The 18,305-nt window shown below is 40.9% G+C and overlaps 1 protein-coding gene across 1 annotated transcript; it reads right to left on the bottom strand.

Annotated features, from left to right (window-relative positions):
• Positions 1–11,983: 11,983 nt before the first annotated feature.
• CEACAM18 (CEA cell adhesion molecule 18) lies at positions 11,984–16,667 on the bottom strand (the record flags this gene model as incomplete). The annotated part of the gene is given in 4 exon segments (XM_079906629.1): positions 11,984–12,213; positions 12,216–12,600; positions 12,602–12,734; positions 16,615–16,667. Coding segments are annotated over 4 exon segments (801 nt in total).
• Positions 16,668–18,305: the final 1,638 nt, after the last annotated feature.

Genomic DNA, 18,305 nt, shown 5'->3' with positions numbered 1-18,305 from the left:
AGAATGCAAATGGATCAGGAGGGCACAGGATCATCATCTGCACAGACGCTAAAATCAGCAAGTGTTTACCAGTTCTGGGATGTATGCTGTTGCCAAAACACGGGAGCGCTAAGGAAGTGGAGTGACATCTGAGAGAACAAGTCTTTTTTTTTTTTTTTGCTGTATGCGGGCCTCTCACTGTTGTGGCCTCTCCCGTTGCGGAGCACAGGCTCCTGACACGCAGGCTCAGCGGCCATGGCTCACGGGCCCAGCTGCTCCGCGGTATGTGGGATCTTCCCAGACCGGGGCACGAACCCGCGTTCCCTGCATCGGCAGGCAGACTCCCAACCACTGTGCCACCAGGGAAGCCCAAGAGAACAAGTCTTTGAAACTCCTTTCGCAAGTCCTGACTGAAGCTCTGAGGCCCTCCTTCTACCACCCCCATGCCCACAACCGAAGCAGGACCTCTCCCCACTGTAGGCCAGACACTCTAAGGATCTGTGGTGTTCCACCCAGATACAATAGGTGAAGGCTTCAGCCCAACAACAGGTCACAAAACAGCAAGTACATACATTAGAATACCATATTTGTTTAAAATATATATATATGCCAGTATGGTTAATTCTGCATGAGAGAATTGCAGATGATCTTTCTTTTCTATATTTCACTTATATAATTATTCTGATTTTTAAGTGTATTATTTGTGTTATTAAACAAGTTTGTTTTTCTATAATAGTCGCCATTCACCTGGACCCACAGGAATTATTCTAGACAGACAATATGCACCAGAGAAAGGTTTAATTAACCAAGAACAGAGTGACAGACTCCCGCAGGAACCCAGCTGACAGAAAGCAGCGTTTAGTAACCTTATAGGGAGGTCAGAGGTCAATTGCTTAACCTTAAGTGAACAGAACAAATGTATATGTAACAGACTCAGGACTCCTCAGAAATAGCAGACCTCCAGGGGATAGAGCAACAGATTCCTCTTTGCACTTTGTTTTTTAAATAGATTTTTGCCTCCTTCCAACTTGGGAACAAAAGTTCCAGACTCCACGTGCAACTCATAAACTACACGGGAGAATTAACTTGGGAATTTTTTAGAGCAAATTTGGCAAACATTTGGAAACAATCAACAACCACAGCATTCTCAAATGATTTGAGCCATAAGTATTACTAATCACAGCAATGTTTGAAAACAGTCTTGAAGTCTGAATTACACATGCAATTCCCCCAAACCTGCACAAACCCAAAGACAAATCCATGCACTTAAAATTGTTAGTTTTTATTATTGCTTGCTTTTGGTCAGACTCTAAATGTGTTTTCCGGAGGGTCTACATGCCCCTAATGCACCTGCTGAAAACACACACACACAGTAAGTTTACCATCTGCACTTACATACCACCTTCCATCCATGGATCCTGAGTGGTCTGTCAGAAATGTTGTTTTCATAAGTCCCCAGTGAGATGCGTAAATATTGTTACCTCCATCTTATATGCAGATAAACTTAAACATGTGGGCAGCTAAGTGGCTTGTCAACAGTTATAACCCAAGACAAAATCCATGCAAGCCACCCTCTGGTCTCCCTTCCTCTTCTGACCCTGCCTTTGAGCTTTTTTGTTGGCCCTGGTTTAAATCATGCACGCAGGCCATGGTTTCCCTGGTGATGGAGATGGCATTCTATTTCCTGCCCTGAATCTGGCCCGGGGCCCTGGTGGCACCACATTTAGCCACAAGTGCATCAGCCATGCGTGAGTGGGGACAGCTTGGCTCCTTGGAAACCTAAGTGGCATGTGTCAGCTGGCACCAGCCTGCTAAGAGCCACTCCAGGCCACCCTGCTAACTCTTCCATCACTAGCCCAGAGCAATCCATAATGAAGGCAATGACGACTCTCCAGGAGCTGGATGAACAAATAGGAACAGCTCAAAGGCAAACTCTCTGGCCCGGCTTCAGTCCAGCCCTCAGGGAGAAATAATCCCTACATACCTGGGAACCAGGCCCCTAGATAAGTCCAGCCTTCCCTCTGCTCATTTCTATGGGCAAAGTGTGATGGTCACAGATTACATTCCTAATAGGCAACTGAATTTACACTTCCAGTTTCCAGTTGCAGTGTTTATTTTTATGGTTCATTAATTAATGTGTCCTGGAATGACCATTCAGAATCACCTCCAGAAAAATAAAGTTGCTGGGGCATCCACGAGGTAATGAGTTACCACCTGAAAAGTTTCTCTGATGGTTGCAGTCACTCTTAGAAATTAAGGGTGGAGATTGTTTTGTGAACTCTCTGTCATTTGGTCAATAAATGCCATATACTGTCATTTTTAATTAATTTCAACTTCTTTGTTAACCTTACTGGATGGTCATGTGCATTTATGAGCTAGAGGCTGGGTTAATTGCCCTTCCTTCCCATGTGCTTCCAAAGCACCCCATACATCTTCCTCTCGGCCCCTGCGAGCGATAATAGCCCTGCGGAGCATCTACCTGTGCTAGGTAAATGCTAGCGCTTTTCTTTTTTTTTTTAATTCTAGGTATTACCACTAATATCCTCATTTTACAGATAAGGAAACTGGCCTAGAGAGATCACAAAGTCACCTGTGATCGCCATAACAAATTACCACAAACTTAGTGGCTTAAAACAACAGAAACATATTCTCTCACAGTTCTGATGGCCAGAAGTCTGAAACCAGTATCACTGGGCCAAACCAGGTGTCAGCAGGGCTGTGCTTTCTCCGGAGGCTCCAGGGGAAAATCATTCCTTGCCTTTTCCAGCTTCTGGTAGCAGGCGGCATTTCTTGGTTTGCGGCCGATTCATTTGGAAATTAACACTCTGATGATTCTCTTGAGGTTAAACTGATTCAAGTTTCAAGACCTGTAACAAAAAAAATGAGCAATAAATCAAGAGCTTAGAGCATGGTGAATAAACAAAGAAAAAAGGCAGGAAATAGTAGGAAAAGAACAGTAGGGAAAAAAAAAGAACGTTTTAAACGTGGGCATTTGTTATTAGTACGTTTGAGAGATGACACGCAAGCTGGTTTGCCTCCTTAACTCTGATCAAAATAAATGTGATCTGATTCTGTTCCATTCATTAACTGGGGTAGGATAATATGAATTTTAATAAAGAAGTTTTAGTACTGTACCTCTAAATATTATCATATATTATGATCTGTTCAACTTGCTATATTTCATTCAGTCAGTTTAATCCACTGGGATTCTTTTCAGTTTAATCCACTGGGATTCTTTACAGGTATGACAAGGATTTCTCAGTTTGAGTGGAAAGAATGCTAAGGGACAATGAAACAGGAAAGTAATAGATTTTGCCTTTCTGAAAAAGAAAAACTACAAACTACTTAGATGTCAACTGGTAGGGGACAGAATGATAGCTCTACACCTACTGCCATGAAAAGCTATCCAAGACATATGGTCGAGTTAAAATTCACAAAACCACATATAAAACTTGATCTATCTAAATAAAAAAGACAAACAGCCTGATAACCAAACAGATACAGATATATAAATACATTAGCAATAGTCAAGTATATATATACCTAGTTATTAACAGCAGTTACTTCCTGGGAAAAGAGCAGAATTGCGTTGGGGAAAAAAGAAGGGAACAGCCAATTTCCCTGTATAGTCTACATGATTTTGTATTTGCATTTTTATAAGGAGCATGTTTTTATATGTTACTTGTACACTTTTTAAGCAATAAAAAATAATTTATTTATTTTAATGTAACCATTACATTAATTTATAGTTCTTTTGCTAGAAATATTATTTGTGGGATAATAAACAGTAAATGTGTATGTTGCTTTTTATTAATGAACCAGACATGCTCTCCCTGCCTTGACTCTTTGTACTAAAGGAACAGAAGTACACAAAGGCATAAACCCATACCTGAAGGAGAACAGAGTAAGGAGGTATTACTTGGGGATGAGATAGTTAGCATATATCTGGAAGCCAGCAAGTTAGCAACTTTCTGGAAGCCAGAAAGTTGATGGAAGAGGTTTAACAGGTAAAGGATGCCTTAGACAGCCAGCCCAGGACAAGCTATGAGGGCTGCAGAGGAGGGCTGCCAGTTAGCCTGGAGAACCGGGCAAGCTCTGAAGGTGGATCAACTGTACCCACCTGCTTTTCTCCACCACCGGCTTCCACCCTCCAGTCCCTCCCTCATACCCAGTAAGTACAGGCAGCTGGCATTTATCCTCAGGCAAAAGTAAACAAACAAGTCCCTGATAGCTCTTCTTTAAAGAAATTAAACAATTCTCCATATTGGAGAATCTAAGGTTTTTAGTCATCAACTTCATGTCTCACAGTAAAGTTCTCATTCTAGCCATCAGGTGGGCTCAGCCTAAAAATGAGTTCCCACTCACCTCCCCCACCTCATGTCCAGAGCACCCAGTCAGAATTATCACTGGAGAGATGTCACTCCAATTGCATGGACCTTCTTTCTTAAATATGACCAGACAAGCAAAGATCACCAAGATATTAGCAGATCCAGCAGCTTGAAAGGGAAAGACCAAGATATATAAACATGAAAAACAAATTCTGGTGAAAACAAAAATAATCAGGGAATAGAAGAAAACTTGACTCAAAGAGATTTAAGAAAGATTTTTATGAAGAAGATGTTGATTTGAAAAAAGAATAATCAGAGAAGCGATTAGAGATTTAAAATATGATAGCAGAAATAAAATGTTCACAAATCATAACATCTCCTAGAGCATAGGATAAAAAGAGAGAAAATGTGAAAGAACAGATAAAATCTGAAAGTCCAAGCTTCAGTAAATGGAGTCCCAGGAGAAAAGTATAGAGGAAAGGCTGGGAGTGGGAGGGGAGGGATGAGTGAACTCCAGCCATTTTCCCATCTTTGCATCACTCATTTTCCAGGGAGCTCTAATGGGATTCCCATCACGACTGAGGGGTAGTATGCTCAGGAAGGGGAGTTGAGGGTGGTTAGAAAATGGCAAATGGCTATCACTTTTTTAATGTGCCCTGATATCACCAAGGAAGCCAGGGTCATATAGCCTCTGTTCTTGTGGGAATTTGCATTTTAGGGATAGCTCATCTGAATCACTGAAAGAAACGTTAAAATCCGGGCAGGGTGAGCAGAGCCTTTCAGCTCATCACTAATGACCTGCCTTCAGGCTAACATCAGTACACCTTCTTTGGATTTGATTGTTCAGTTACTTACAATTGCACCCAATTCCCCAGGATTCAGCTCATGTTTCTCCATCTTGTTTACAAGGATATCATAACTTTTTCCAGTGTCCTGGTCTACAGAGTGAAGAAGGCACCTCTTGGATAAGTACCTGGCTAGTAAACATTCTGCCTTTTCCAGGAAAGCCCCTAATGAAGTCAGTAGACTCCCAGCAGCCATGTCTGTACTGTGGGATTCTGGTCCCTACTCAACTTGTCATGACTGACTGATCCAAGAGTAGATTTCTGATCAATTAGAAACAACTGGTTTTGCCATTCTAGAAAGTTGAAAATTGGTCTAGTAAGAGAGATTCTGGAGACAGTCTTTAGGTTTCAACCTACAGAGACGGGCCATGAATTCCCATAAATTCAAAAAGACAGGGTAGAAAAAAGCCAAAAAAAACCAGAAAATGCCACAAGTGAGAAAGTATGAGACAAAAGTCTCAAAAGTATGGTTGTCAAGAACCAAGAACTATAATATAGGCAAAGGTAGATTAACTGGAGACTTTCAAACCTCAGATGAAGAAACGGAATCCATTAGACAGGGTTAGGGAAGCAGTCGAGGCTTAGAGTTGAAAGATGGGGGCATGGTAAGAACTCTTAGGAAAGGAAATTTTGAATTAGCATTTTGTTCAGAAAGAGGTGGTAAGGCCAATGAGGAGAGCATAATAGTCAGTATAAAAGCCAATCAAAACATAAACAAAATATTTTAATCCAAAATTTGAATACGAAAAGAAAAACTGCAACACACTTAAAGAAGATGCCAGCATCAGTCAAGAAGGTTAAGATGAGCACTTGGCTTTCTGCATTTTTTTTTTTTAATTTTTTTTTTGGCTGTGTGGGTCTTCATTGCTGCGTGAGGGCTTTCTCTAGTTGCGGCGAGCAGGGGTTACTCTTCGTTGTGGTGCGCGGCCTTCTCATTGCAGTGGCTTCTCTTGTGTGGAGCACAGGCTCTAGGCACGCAGGCTCAGTATTTGTGGCTTGCGGGCTCTAGAGCACAGGCTCAGTAGTTGTGGTGCATGGGCTTAGTTGCTTCGCGGTATGTGGGATCTTCCTGGATCAGGGCTCAGACCCGTGTCCCCTGCATTGGCAGACGGATTCTTAACCATTGCGCCACCAGGGAAGCCTGGCTTTCTGCATTTCTATGTAACATTCCCAACACAGTTAAAAAAAAAACAAGTTCTGTCTACTTATATCTCCTACTATTTTCTAGATGATGTTTATGCTGCCTTCAGCCAGTCGCAATAATATTAAGCTATTTGAAATGTATTTCCCTGTTTCTCCTCCATCCATCAAGATGTTGTATTTCTGTTACGAAGTTGGAGTCACACTGACCTGGCTTTGAATCCAGTCTCTGCCACTTCCCAAGTATGTGACCTGAGCAACTTTCTTGAATCTTTGAGCTTCATTTTCCTGATTTGTAATTATTAAACACAATCATACATGGAAAGCATTTGGCATGGTGCCTGGGACATAGTGAGTACTCCATAAATGGTTGTTCTTTTCTATTGTTTCTGCTATTGTTCCTTTTATTTGCACTCAAACACTGGCACTACCATAAAAGACATAAACAAATGTGTTCAGATGTGTTCAACTGATTCATTTGTTACAAACATGTTTGACATTTTTAAGTGTGCTTTATATGTCTACGGCCTCAAAATCACACTTAAAACTTTTAACCCTGAGCTCCCTGATGAAGGTCAGAAGTTAGTTACACTTATCAATATATTTAGCACCAAATTTATATAGCTCTTGGGTTGTAGCTTTTGAGTTAAAAGAGGTGCCTAGCAAACTTGTGTCAGAGCTGCCTTTGCTGGAGCAGAAGCAGATTCTCTCAATAATGACGTATGAAATTTAGAAAGTGAATTTCTCAACTGCAAGTCTAATTAGCAACCAAAGAGTAAAGGTGATTTTGTTTGTTTTGTTTATGTTTTGTATTTCACTGAGATAAAATTTTCCAACCCAAAGAAAAGTGAAGTTTAACAGGTCTATAACTGGAGCCTTGGGAGTCTCACACACAATCACTTCCATTAGTCTAGTCAACCATTCTTTTCTGGAAGTTTGCCATGTAGAAACAAAAGGAGAACACTGAAAACAGCCCAGATACATGGGAAGCAACTTGGAATCACTGTCTGCTTCATCTATTACAAAGAAAGATCTGCCACATATGTCACACCACTGTTATAGAAACATGGAAAAATTTTCTGTGGAGCATTTTCTAGATATGTTAGATATAAAATACCAAATGAGTATCTAAACTCCCAGATCTTTGAAGAACATATAGATTTGGGCTTACAGCTCTCCCGCAAAAACCAAACAACCCAATTCAAAAATGGGCAAAGGATGTGAATAAATATACAATAGCCAGTAAGCACATGAAAAAGTGTTCAATATCACTAGTCATTAGGGAAATAAAAATCAAAACCACAATGAGATACCACTTCACACCCATTAGAATGGGTACTATTTTTTTTTAAAATGAAGGAGGAAGGAAGAGAGGAAGAAAAACAAGTGTTGGTAAGGGTGTGGAGAAATTGGCACCTTTGTGCATTGCTGGTGGGAATGTAAAATGGTGCAGCCATTATGTAAAACAGTTTGGTGATTTCTCAAAAATTAAACATAAAATTACCATATGATCCAGCAATTCCACTCCTAGGCACATACCCAAAAGAACTGAAAGTAGATACTTGTATACTAATGTTCCCAGCAGCATTATTCACAATAGCCAAAAGGTAGAAACAACCCAAGTGTCCATCAACAGATGAATAAACAAAATGTGTTATATATATACAAGGGAATATTATTCAGCCTTAAGAAGAAATAAAATTCTCATTCATGCTACAATATGAACCTTAAGTATTATTCTAAGTGAAAAAAGCCAGATACTAAAGGACAAATGTATGACTCCATTTATACGAGGTACATATACTAGGCAACATAAAGACAGAAAGTAGAATAAAGATCACCAGGAGGTGGGGGGAAGAGAGAATGGGGAGTTATTGTTTGATGCGTACAAAGTCTCTTTGGGATGATGAAAGAGTTTCAGAAATAGATAGTGGTGATTGTTATACATCATTGTGAATGTACTTTATGACATTCACAAATTATACACTTAAAAATGGTTAAAATGGTAAATTTTGTTATATAGACTTTAACCACAATTTAAAAAAAACATAAATCCACCTCAACCCACATAAAACTAAAATAAGACGTCTAAAGTCCTTGGGCCATGTATAATGCCACAAAAATGTTTGATAACTACATCTGGCAAGCAGCTCAGCCCAGGAATGTGATACCATAATAGCATAATAAATACCAAAAGGCTCTGAAGCAGATTTCTCTTACTGGTTAAAACAGATGGAATTTTTTCATTAAAAAAAAAAGAAGAAAAATATTAGAGCTTTTTGATGGTTATGTTGTTAATAGATTCTGAACAAAGATTAGTTCAGAGACCAAATAGATGGCATGTGCTTTATCACACATCAGGAAAACATGTATAATCAGACTCTAAAGTGTTTTCTATTGATAGCAACTGGTTAAAACCAATATGTGGCCTTTTTGTACATTTTAAAACCTGAGAATAATTATGAGGTAAATAATAGAGGCAGAACACTCCTACTTTCAGCCAAGATGGAGTAAGGACTGGATTTACCCTACTATCAGTTTCTTTTTTTAATTTTAGTTGCGGCATGCGGTATCCTTTAGTTGAGGCATGCGGACTTCTTAGTTGTGGCATGCAGACTCTTAGTTGTGACATGTGGACTTCTTACTTGTGGCATGCATGCAGGATCTAGTTCCCCAACCAGGGATCGAACCTGGGCCCCCTGTAATGGGAGTACGAAGTCCCACCTACTGGACCACCAGGGAAGTCCCTACCCTACTATCTGAAACAACTAAAAATCAGGACAAAGCATATGAAAGAACAGTTCTCAAGACATTAGCCATCAGGCAATAAAGGACAGTGATGCATGAGAGATGGGGAACAAACAAGGTGAACCCCATGATTGTTCCAGTTTCCAGAAACCTAGAGAAACAGCAGAATGTATTAAGTAGAGACATGGAAGATATTAAAAAGTCTTAAAATGAAATTCTAGAAATAAAAACTACAACATCTGAGATGATAGATACACTGGATGGAATTAAAGGCAGGTTAAATGTTGCAGAAGAAAAGATTAGTGAACTTGAAGACAAAACAATGGAAACTATCCAAAAAGAAATACCAAAAAAAAAAAAAAAAAGAGAGAGAGAGAGACTCTAAAAAAGCAAAGCAAGAAAGAAAAGATGAGAGCAATAGTGAGATATGGGACTTCAGGAGGCCTAATATGTGTATAATCAGTCTCCAAAGGAGAGGGAAAGAAATAATGGCCAAAAAGTTTCCAAATTTGATGAAAACTGTAAATCCACATATATGAGAAGCTTAATGAACACAAAGGATAAGAAAAATCACTCCTTGTCATTCAGGTTTCAGCTAAAATGGCACCATCTCAGAGAAGTCTTCCCTTACCACCAAACCTTAAGTAGCATTATGGAATTATCTTGTCTTAAAAATTGTTTACTTTTTATCGCATATCCCTAAATCCTCCCCTCAGTGTAAGCTCCACAAGGACAGGCCCTTTTCTGCATTCTTTACTACAACAAACACATAGGCACTGTGTTCCCAGGACCTAGCAGAGCACCTAGCATTGAGAAGGTACTCAATACATATTTTATGAGTTAATGAATAATTTTATCCATTCCTAACCTTTAGTAAAGAATTCCTGTTTCAAAATCCTTCTCAAATGATCAAAACCATTCTTTTTGCATTCCCAACATTTCCTTTTGCTCCCAGATTAATATAATGTTGCCATTGAACAATAAAGCATTTATTAGTACTAACTGTCTTTCCCTAAAAGTAGTCACCTCACCATTTCTCGAGGAATGACCTATAAGAAAACAGTGCTTCCAGGCCACATTGACTCCAGGCAAGGCTCTGGCAACACTGCTGCCAAGTTTGACATCCACCTTTCCAGAGAACATATTCTTAGTTCTCCAGTAGAACACCATTTCCATCAAAACAGCGGTTTACTGGACAGATATTATAGGCAAACATTTTACACTTTATATATATTATTTATTTAATCTATGATGAGATTACAGATAAGGCAATTGAGGCCTAGGAAGGTGAAGTAATGTACCTAGTCACATGACTAGTAAGTAGCAGAATATAAACCTCAGTCTGTTTGACTCCAAAATGTTGTTCTTTATACAACACTGAGATGAAATTTAAAGTGTTATGAAATTGCAGCTAAGTATCAAACAGCATATATCTCTGTAGGAGGGATATAACTTTCAGCCTGCTTTCCATCTAATAAAATGAAAAAGACAAAATTAGTAGCTCAATCACAGAGCCTCTACTATTGTCTGAGATGATGATAATCAACAACAAACACTTGCGTCAGCCAAGGTATTTTTCTCTTAAAGCTCGGAAGATTTAAAGCTAGGAAGACCTGAAGTCTTGAATAGAGGGAAATTATTTTACAAAAATTCATGTATCAAAGATATGTGACTATACAAAGAAAATGAAGTTTCTACATTCTAGAAGATTGGTTGAAGGGAAACAGAATACCTTTCATTAACTTTAAGATGTACTTTTTCATTTTTCACATTTCAGCATCTCTGAAATTCATGTGCATCTTACAATCAATAGTGTCTGACCATCACCCAGGCAGCAGTTTATGATGTGGCTATCAAGTTACATGAGTGAATTCAGCCATAGCCATTCATATTATCATTGTTTCTATGTCTAAATAAGTCCAAAATAACTTTTTTAAAAAGTTGTTCAAAATATATTTTTCCTTTTTTATGGAGATATAACTGACATATAACGTTGTACAGTTTAAGTTGTAAAATGTGTTGGTTTGATTCATTTACATATTGCCATAGGGTTACTACAGTAGTGCTAGCTAACACCTTTATCATGGCACATATTTATAATTTCTTTTTTTATAGTGAGAATAGTTAAGATTTAGTCTCTTAGCAATTTTGAAGTTTGTAATACAGTATTGTCGACTATAATCCCTATGTTGTGCATCAGATTTCCAGATCTTATTTATCCACTAGTTGTAAGTTGGTACCCTTATACAGCATCTTCTCAGTGCCCCCACCCCCAGCCCCTGGTGACCACCATCCTAATCTCTGTCAAAATAAGTTTTTTTTAACTTCATGCTGTTTTACCTTTATTGGGGTTTGTTTTCTAATAATAAGAACAATTTATATAATTTGTGAGAAAAAAAAACACTTCAGAATATACAGTAAAGTATACAAAGAAGGAAACTGAGATAACACTGTTGATAGGTAATATTTTCCACAATTTTTGCACAGGTGCGTATATATGTGTGTATATATATATGTATATATATATATATACATATATATGTGTGTGTGTGTACACATAAAACTGGAAAACACATACATACATACACACTGTAATATTACATCTATATCAATCAACTAATCTATACTTTTCACAATATGATACTATCAGATGCAGGTTTGCATTATGCATTTCTAACCTGGCAACAAGTTGTGAACATTCTCTGCATCAGTAAATGGCTTTCCCCAGCGTGGTTTCTAACAATGACAGATTCACTCAACATGTGCTGCATCCCATTTAAGCAATTCCCGGTTATTGGGCATGTATAGGTTGTTCCGTTTCTCTGTCCCTGGCAATGTTGAGAAGGGGCATACCTGATGGTCCCATGGTGTCGGATAAGGAAGTGGGGGAGTTGGAACCCTCCTTGCCCATCTGGTCTTGTCTTCTATGTCTGAGGTGGGTGGTCATGTAGCCCAATTTGCCCTGGTAGAGTAATGTCTGATCAGGGTATGAATGAGGAATGCACAGAAGAGGACACTGCCCACTGCTGTCACCATGATGAGAAATACCAGCAAGGATCCTGAGATAGTGAAACCTTTGCTAAAAGCAGTCCTGTGCCAGGGCACCTGGAGTTGGACTTCCTGATATCTGTATCTGCCCATCTGGTCCCAGATCAGATTCAGGAAGGTAATTTTTTCTCTGAGAAGTTCAGGAGGAAGTGGATCCACTGGTACTTGAATTCTGGTCTGAAATAGGAGATACACTCCATCTCCACCTGGGAGCCCATCTCAGCAGGCAGGATGCCATTGAAGTTACGGCACTTACTCCTGATCAGCACACTGGAGGGACCATAGGTCAATGTCGGAAAGATTACTTCACTTCTCTCAATAATCTGTGGGAGGATTTCTATCCCACACTGAAGTGGTGAGTTGCAGCTACTGATCCTTTGGATGATGAGTGTCTTGTTGTCTGGGGAGACTGTCATGTGGTCATAGCTGGACACCTGTGTGTAACTCACATACCACTTGACGTTGGTGGCACTGGTATGGCAGACAGCAGCCACGGAATCCATGTTTTCTGCCCACGGAGCTAATGTTGACTGAGATGCCTGGGATTTCCAACTCTCGAATCTCAGGCCAGCCAGTTGCTCTCTGGGTCCCGTTGCTGGCTTCTACCCACACAGTGTAGCTCCCTGTATCACTTAATTGAGACCCCCTGATCAGCAGTCACCTGTCATGTACATTCTTTCCCGGCTGTTGAACATGGGCCCATGCCACAAGGACCAGCTCCCCCCAGAGGCTGCATCTATGTCTGGAAAGGTCCATGAGCTGCGTACGTCCTCCTGGTGGAGGGGTCTCTCTAGGGACCAGGAAGCCTCTTATGCCCCTTCACAGACCTGCATCAAAATAACTTTTAAATAAGTATAAAATTAAAATTCTAAAGGTTGCTTATTTCTTTCTTAGTATTACATAAAATAAGGGTGTGGCTCACAGTTGATGATGTCTTAGATTTAATGAAGTTCAATATTTCATTTCGGAAGACACTTTTATTGGCCTTTTGGTTATGAACAGGTTGGCACCCCTATCCCTTCAGGCCCCCACCCCCAATATGGGAGGCACAGCTCAACAAAACCACAGGAATTTTCCATTCTTCAACATACATTCAGGCAGCCAAAGGATTGGGGCTCCTGAGAAAGAAAGGTGATAGGACAAAGAGAAAGGGCTCTGTAGGCAAAGGCTTGATGTCAATGAAGAAACAAGCAAGTGCAAGTTTTAAAGCTGAAGTAGTCAGCAGTAGTAGCAACAGCATAATCACACTATCTCTAAGCACCTAAACAAGTCAGGCACCAAGTGCTTTACATTAACTCATTTAATCCTGTAACAACTATATGAATTAGGTACAATTTTTATGTCCACCTCAGAAGTTCAGAAAGGCTAAGTAACTTGTTCAAGGTCACATGGCCAATAAGAATGACCTTAGTTAATTCCCTAGTCAGTTCCATGCAGTAGTGATGTCTAGAAAGCTTTACAGACCAAGATATATGTGGAGGGCATATTACAGCCAAGTGAAGGGTCTATCAGGTGAACACTCACTGTCAACTGCAAAAAATGTGGAGAGTTGAGTTAGGGACAATCCAGGAGCTTATGTCCCTAGCATAAGATTTAGAGAAGACTTAGAAAATTGTGGGTTACATAAGGAGTACAGTCAATTGATAGAGATAATGCCCAAACAAATGGGATTATCACTAGGGTGGAAGGCTGAATGGAAGTGAAGATATTCAAGCAAGGACCTTACCCCTCTAAGGATCTGATAGATTCTTCTCATTAGGATTCAAGCCTGTCCCAATCATCATACTGTTGTCTTAGGGAGATGAGAAAGGAGGATAAAACTTATATGGAAATAAAAAAGTCCCTGAATGTCCAAATAAGTGCTGAGAAAGAAGAACAAAGCAGAGGTCATCACATTTCCTGATTTTAAGCTATACTATAAAGCTATAGTAATCAAAACAGTATGGTACTGGCAAACGCCAGTGAGCCTATAATTGGCCCCAGCCCTTGCTACCTGCTTTGGACCCCTCTGCCACTACATAGGCACCTGCAGCTGGCCCCTGCAGCCGAGTATGTGCACACCACTGGCTCCATCCACCACCACTGCCTGCCCTGCTACCAGTCTTGGAGGTGCCACTTAGGAGCCCAAAAGATCTTGAAGCCACAGAATTCCTGCAGTGCTTGCCAAGGACCACACAGTTGTCAATACTGTGGACCCCAATGTCCTGGAGCCAAAGAGACATCATATACCATTGGACCCAGTGCCACCATGCACCTTTCCACATGGCACTCTGCATCACTAGATCAGGGTCACAGAATAACCAGTATGGGTCCCTATCAGCAGGTAGAAGGCTTCCCTTAACAAAATCAGTCAGTAAAGTCTGGAGGACGTGACTGCTTCTTCAAATGTGCAGATACCTATACAACACTACAGGGGTCATGGAGAATCAGGGGAAACATGTCTCCATCAAAAGAATACAGTAAAATTCCAGTATCTGACTGCAAAGAAATGGAAATCCAGGAATTGCCTGACAAAGAATTCAAAATAATTCTTCTATGAATACTCAGAGAGCTACAAGAGAACACAGATGAAAAATTTAATGCTATCAGGAAAACAATACAAGAACAAAATGAGAACCTCAAAAAAGAGATAGAAAACATAAAAAAAGAACCAAACAGAAAATCTGGAGCTGTAGAATACAATGACTGAAATAAAGAATTGAATAGAAAGCTTCAGGAGCAGACTTGAACAAGCAGAAGAGCGAATTGGTGATCCAGAGGACAGATTGATTGAAATTTTACAAACAGAAGAGCAAAAAGAAAAAAGAATGAAAAGGAGTGTAGAAAGCCTACAGAAGTTATGGGACACCATCAAAAGAAATAATGTGTACTAGGGGAGAAAGGAATAGAAAGCTTATTTCAATAAATAATGGCTGAGAAATTCTGAAATATGGGGAGAGATTAGGCCATCAAAGTTCATGAAGCAAATATGCCACCTCAAACTCTCAATCCAAAACGTTTTTCTCTAAGACACATAGTAATAAAAGTGTCTAGGACTTCCCTGATGGTGCAGTGGTTAAGAATCCACCTGCCAATGCAGGGGACACGGGTGTGAGCCCTGGTCCGGGAAGATCCCACATGCTGCAGAGCAACTAAGCCCATGTGCCGCAACTACTGAGCCTGCCCTCTAAAGCCTGTGAGCCACAACTACTGAGCCCATGTGCCACAACTAATGAAGCCCACGTTCCTAGAACCCTGCTCTGCAAGGAGAAGCCACTGCAATGAGAAGCCCATACACCACAATGAAGAGTAGCCCCCACTCGCTGCAACTAGAGAAAGCCTGCGCACAGCAATGAAGACCCAACACAGCCAAAAATTAATTAATTAATTACGTTTTTTAAAAGTGTCTAAAAACAAAGGCAAAGAGATAATTTTAAAAGAAACAAGAGAGGGCTTCCCCGGCAGTCCAGCGGTTAAGACTTCCACTCCAGGGGGCACGGATTTGATCCCTGGTCAGGGAACTAAGACCTCGCATGCTGCACATCATGGCCAAAAAAAAAAAGAAGCAAGAGAAAAAAATATCTCTCATACAAAGGAACCCCCATAAGGCTATCAGTGGATGTCTCAGCAGAGACATTACAGCCCAGGAGAAAATGAGCTAATATATTCAAAGTGCTATAAGAAATAAACTACCAAAGATTGTGGACTAGGAGGACGTGGAATTCGCGTCTCTGCACAACTAGGGCACCTACCAGGCACTGGTGGGGGACCACAGACACCTAAGGGGATGGGAGGAATCCCCAGCGACCGGGTAGGTTGTGGGGTGGGGAGTGACGGGGGAGGAGAAGTGGAGGGGGGACAGGACCAGTGCCCCTGTGGGGCGGCTGGGGGAGAGGAAGGGATCACACGCCCAGAGGGGGAAAGGGGGGCACCATTGGAAGGTCAGAGGATCAGAAGGGAGCGTAGCCAACGTTTCCCCTGTGCAGTTGGGCCCTGGGGAGCCTGCTGAGATCCCGGGCCTGATCCTCTGCCAACCAAGGTCCCCTCCAACAGCATGGGTTCTGAGGGAGTGGGAGGGAGGGAAGGGGGAGCAAAAGTAAAGGCCAGACGGACAGGGCTGGCACCCCTGGGGGGCGGTGGGTGGAGAGTAGAAGTTCCCACACATGGTGGGACCCACCCACACTTCAGCAGCAAGGGGAGATGCTTGGGAGAGTGGAGGAATGGAAGGGAGCATGGCCAACACTTTCCCTGCTGACTTGGGCACCAGGGAGCCTCTTGGTCTCCTGGGCTTAATACTGTGCCTTCAGAGGCTCCCTCCAGCATTGCAGACCCTAAGCCCTGCCCCTACACCCCCACTCAGAGCCCTACTTCTACAAGCAACACTCAGAGACCACCTCTGAGACCTGCTCCAACCACACTGGGCCTAAACCTCGCCCACAAACGCTCACTCACAGCTTACCTCCAAACTCTGGAGCTCCACTCTCCAAGGCCCCCCTCAGAACTGCCTTTCCCCTGTCACCAGGTCCTAAGCCTAGGTCCCACCCCACTCTTGAATGTCGCCCCGCCTAGGCCCCGCCTCCAAGGCCTTTTCCAGCTGCATGGGTCTTGAGCCTAGTCCCCACGCCCACCCTAAACCCCACCTCGCCTAAGCTCCGCCCCCCACAGCCAAGGCCTTTTCTGGCATTTTTTTTGCTTTCTTCTTTTAGGTTGTGGTTCTGTTTTAACCCATTGTTGCTGATTCATCTATATTATACTTTCTTCTAATAAATCTTTCATTTTTCTAATTTTATTTTATTATTTATAATTTGTTACTGTTCTGCTCCTTTGGGGATGTTCCCCCCTCTCTTGTTTTTACTTTTTTTTTCTTTCTCTTTTCTGTTGTGGTTCTGTTATACCTTGTTGTAGTTCTTTCAATTATATTTTTATTTTTCCTAATATATTTTTTATCTTTCTAATTCCTAAAACTTAAAAATTTTTTAATGTTTATTTTCTTATTGATCATCCATTTTATACACATCAGTGTACACATGTCAATCTCAACCTGTCAATTCATTACACCCCAACCCCAACCCCCTGCTGCTTTTCCCCCTTGGTGTCCATACGTTTGTTCTCTACTTCTGTGTCTCAATTTCTGCTCTGCCAACCAGTTCATCGGTACCATTTTCTAGGTTCCACATATATGTGTTAATATACGATATTTGCTTTTCTCTTTCTGACTTACGTCACTCTGTATGACAGTCTCTAGATGCATCCACGTCTCTACAAATGACCCAATTTCATTCCTTTCTATGGGTGAGTAATATTCCACTGTATATATGTACCACATCTTCATTACCATTCGTCTGTCAATGGGCATTTAGGTTGCCTCCATGACCTGGCTATTGTAAATAGTGCTGCAATGAACATTGGGGTGCATGTGTCTTTTTGAATTATGGTTTTCTCTGGGTATATGCCCAGTAGTGGGATTGCTGGTTCATATGGTAATTCTATTTTTAGTTCTTTAAGGAAAGTCCATACCGTTCTCCATAGTGGCTGTATCAATTTACATTCCCACCAACAGTGCAAGAGGGTTCCCTTTTCTCAACACCCTCTCCAGCATTTGTTGTTTGCAGATTTCCTGATGATGCTCATTCTACCTGGTGTCAGGTGATACCTCATTGTAGTTTTGATTTGCATTTCTCTAATAATAAGTGATGTTGAGCAGCTTTTCATACGCTTCTTCACCATCTGTATGTCTTCTCTGGAGAAATGTCTATTTAGGTCTTCTGCCCATTTTTGGATTGTGTTGTTTTTTTTAATATTGAGCTGCATGAGCTCCTTATATATTTTGGAGATAAATCCTTTGTCCAATGATTCATTTGCAATTATTTTCTCCCATTCTGAGGGTTGACTTTTCGTCTTGTTTATGGTTTCCTTTGCTGTGCAAAAGCTTTGAAGTTTCATTAGGTCCCATTTGTTTATTTTTGTTTTTATTTACATTTCTCTAGGAGGTGGGTCAAAAAGGATCTTGCTGTGATTTATGTCAAAGAGTGTTCTTCCTAAGTTTTCCTCTAAGAGTTTTATACTGTCCTGTCTTACATTTAGGTCTCTAATCCATTTTGAGTTTATTTTTGTGTATGGTGTTAGGGAGTGTTCTAATTTCATTCTTTTACATGTAGCTGTCCAGTTTTCCCAGCACCACTTATTGAAGAGACTGTCTTTTCTCCATTGTATATCCTTGCCTCCTTTGTCATAGATT

This window comes from Stenella coeruleoalba, assembly GCF_951394435.1.
Source record: "Stenella coeruleoalba genome assembly, chromosome: 20".
Lineage (NCBI taxonomy): Eukaryota > Metazoa > Chordata > Mammalia > Artiodactyla > Delphinidae > Stenella > Stenella coeruleoalba.
The sequence above is the reverse complement of the archived record's forward strand: the minus strand, read 5'-3'. Positions and strand labels throughout refer to the sequence as shown.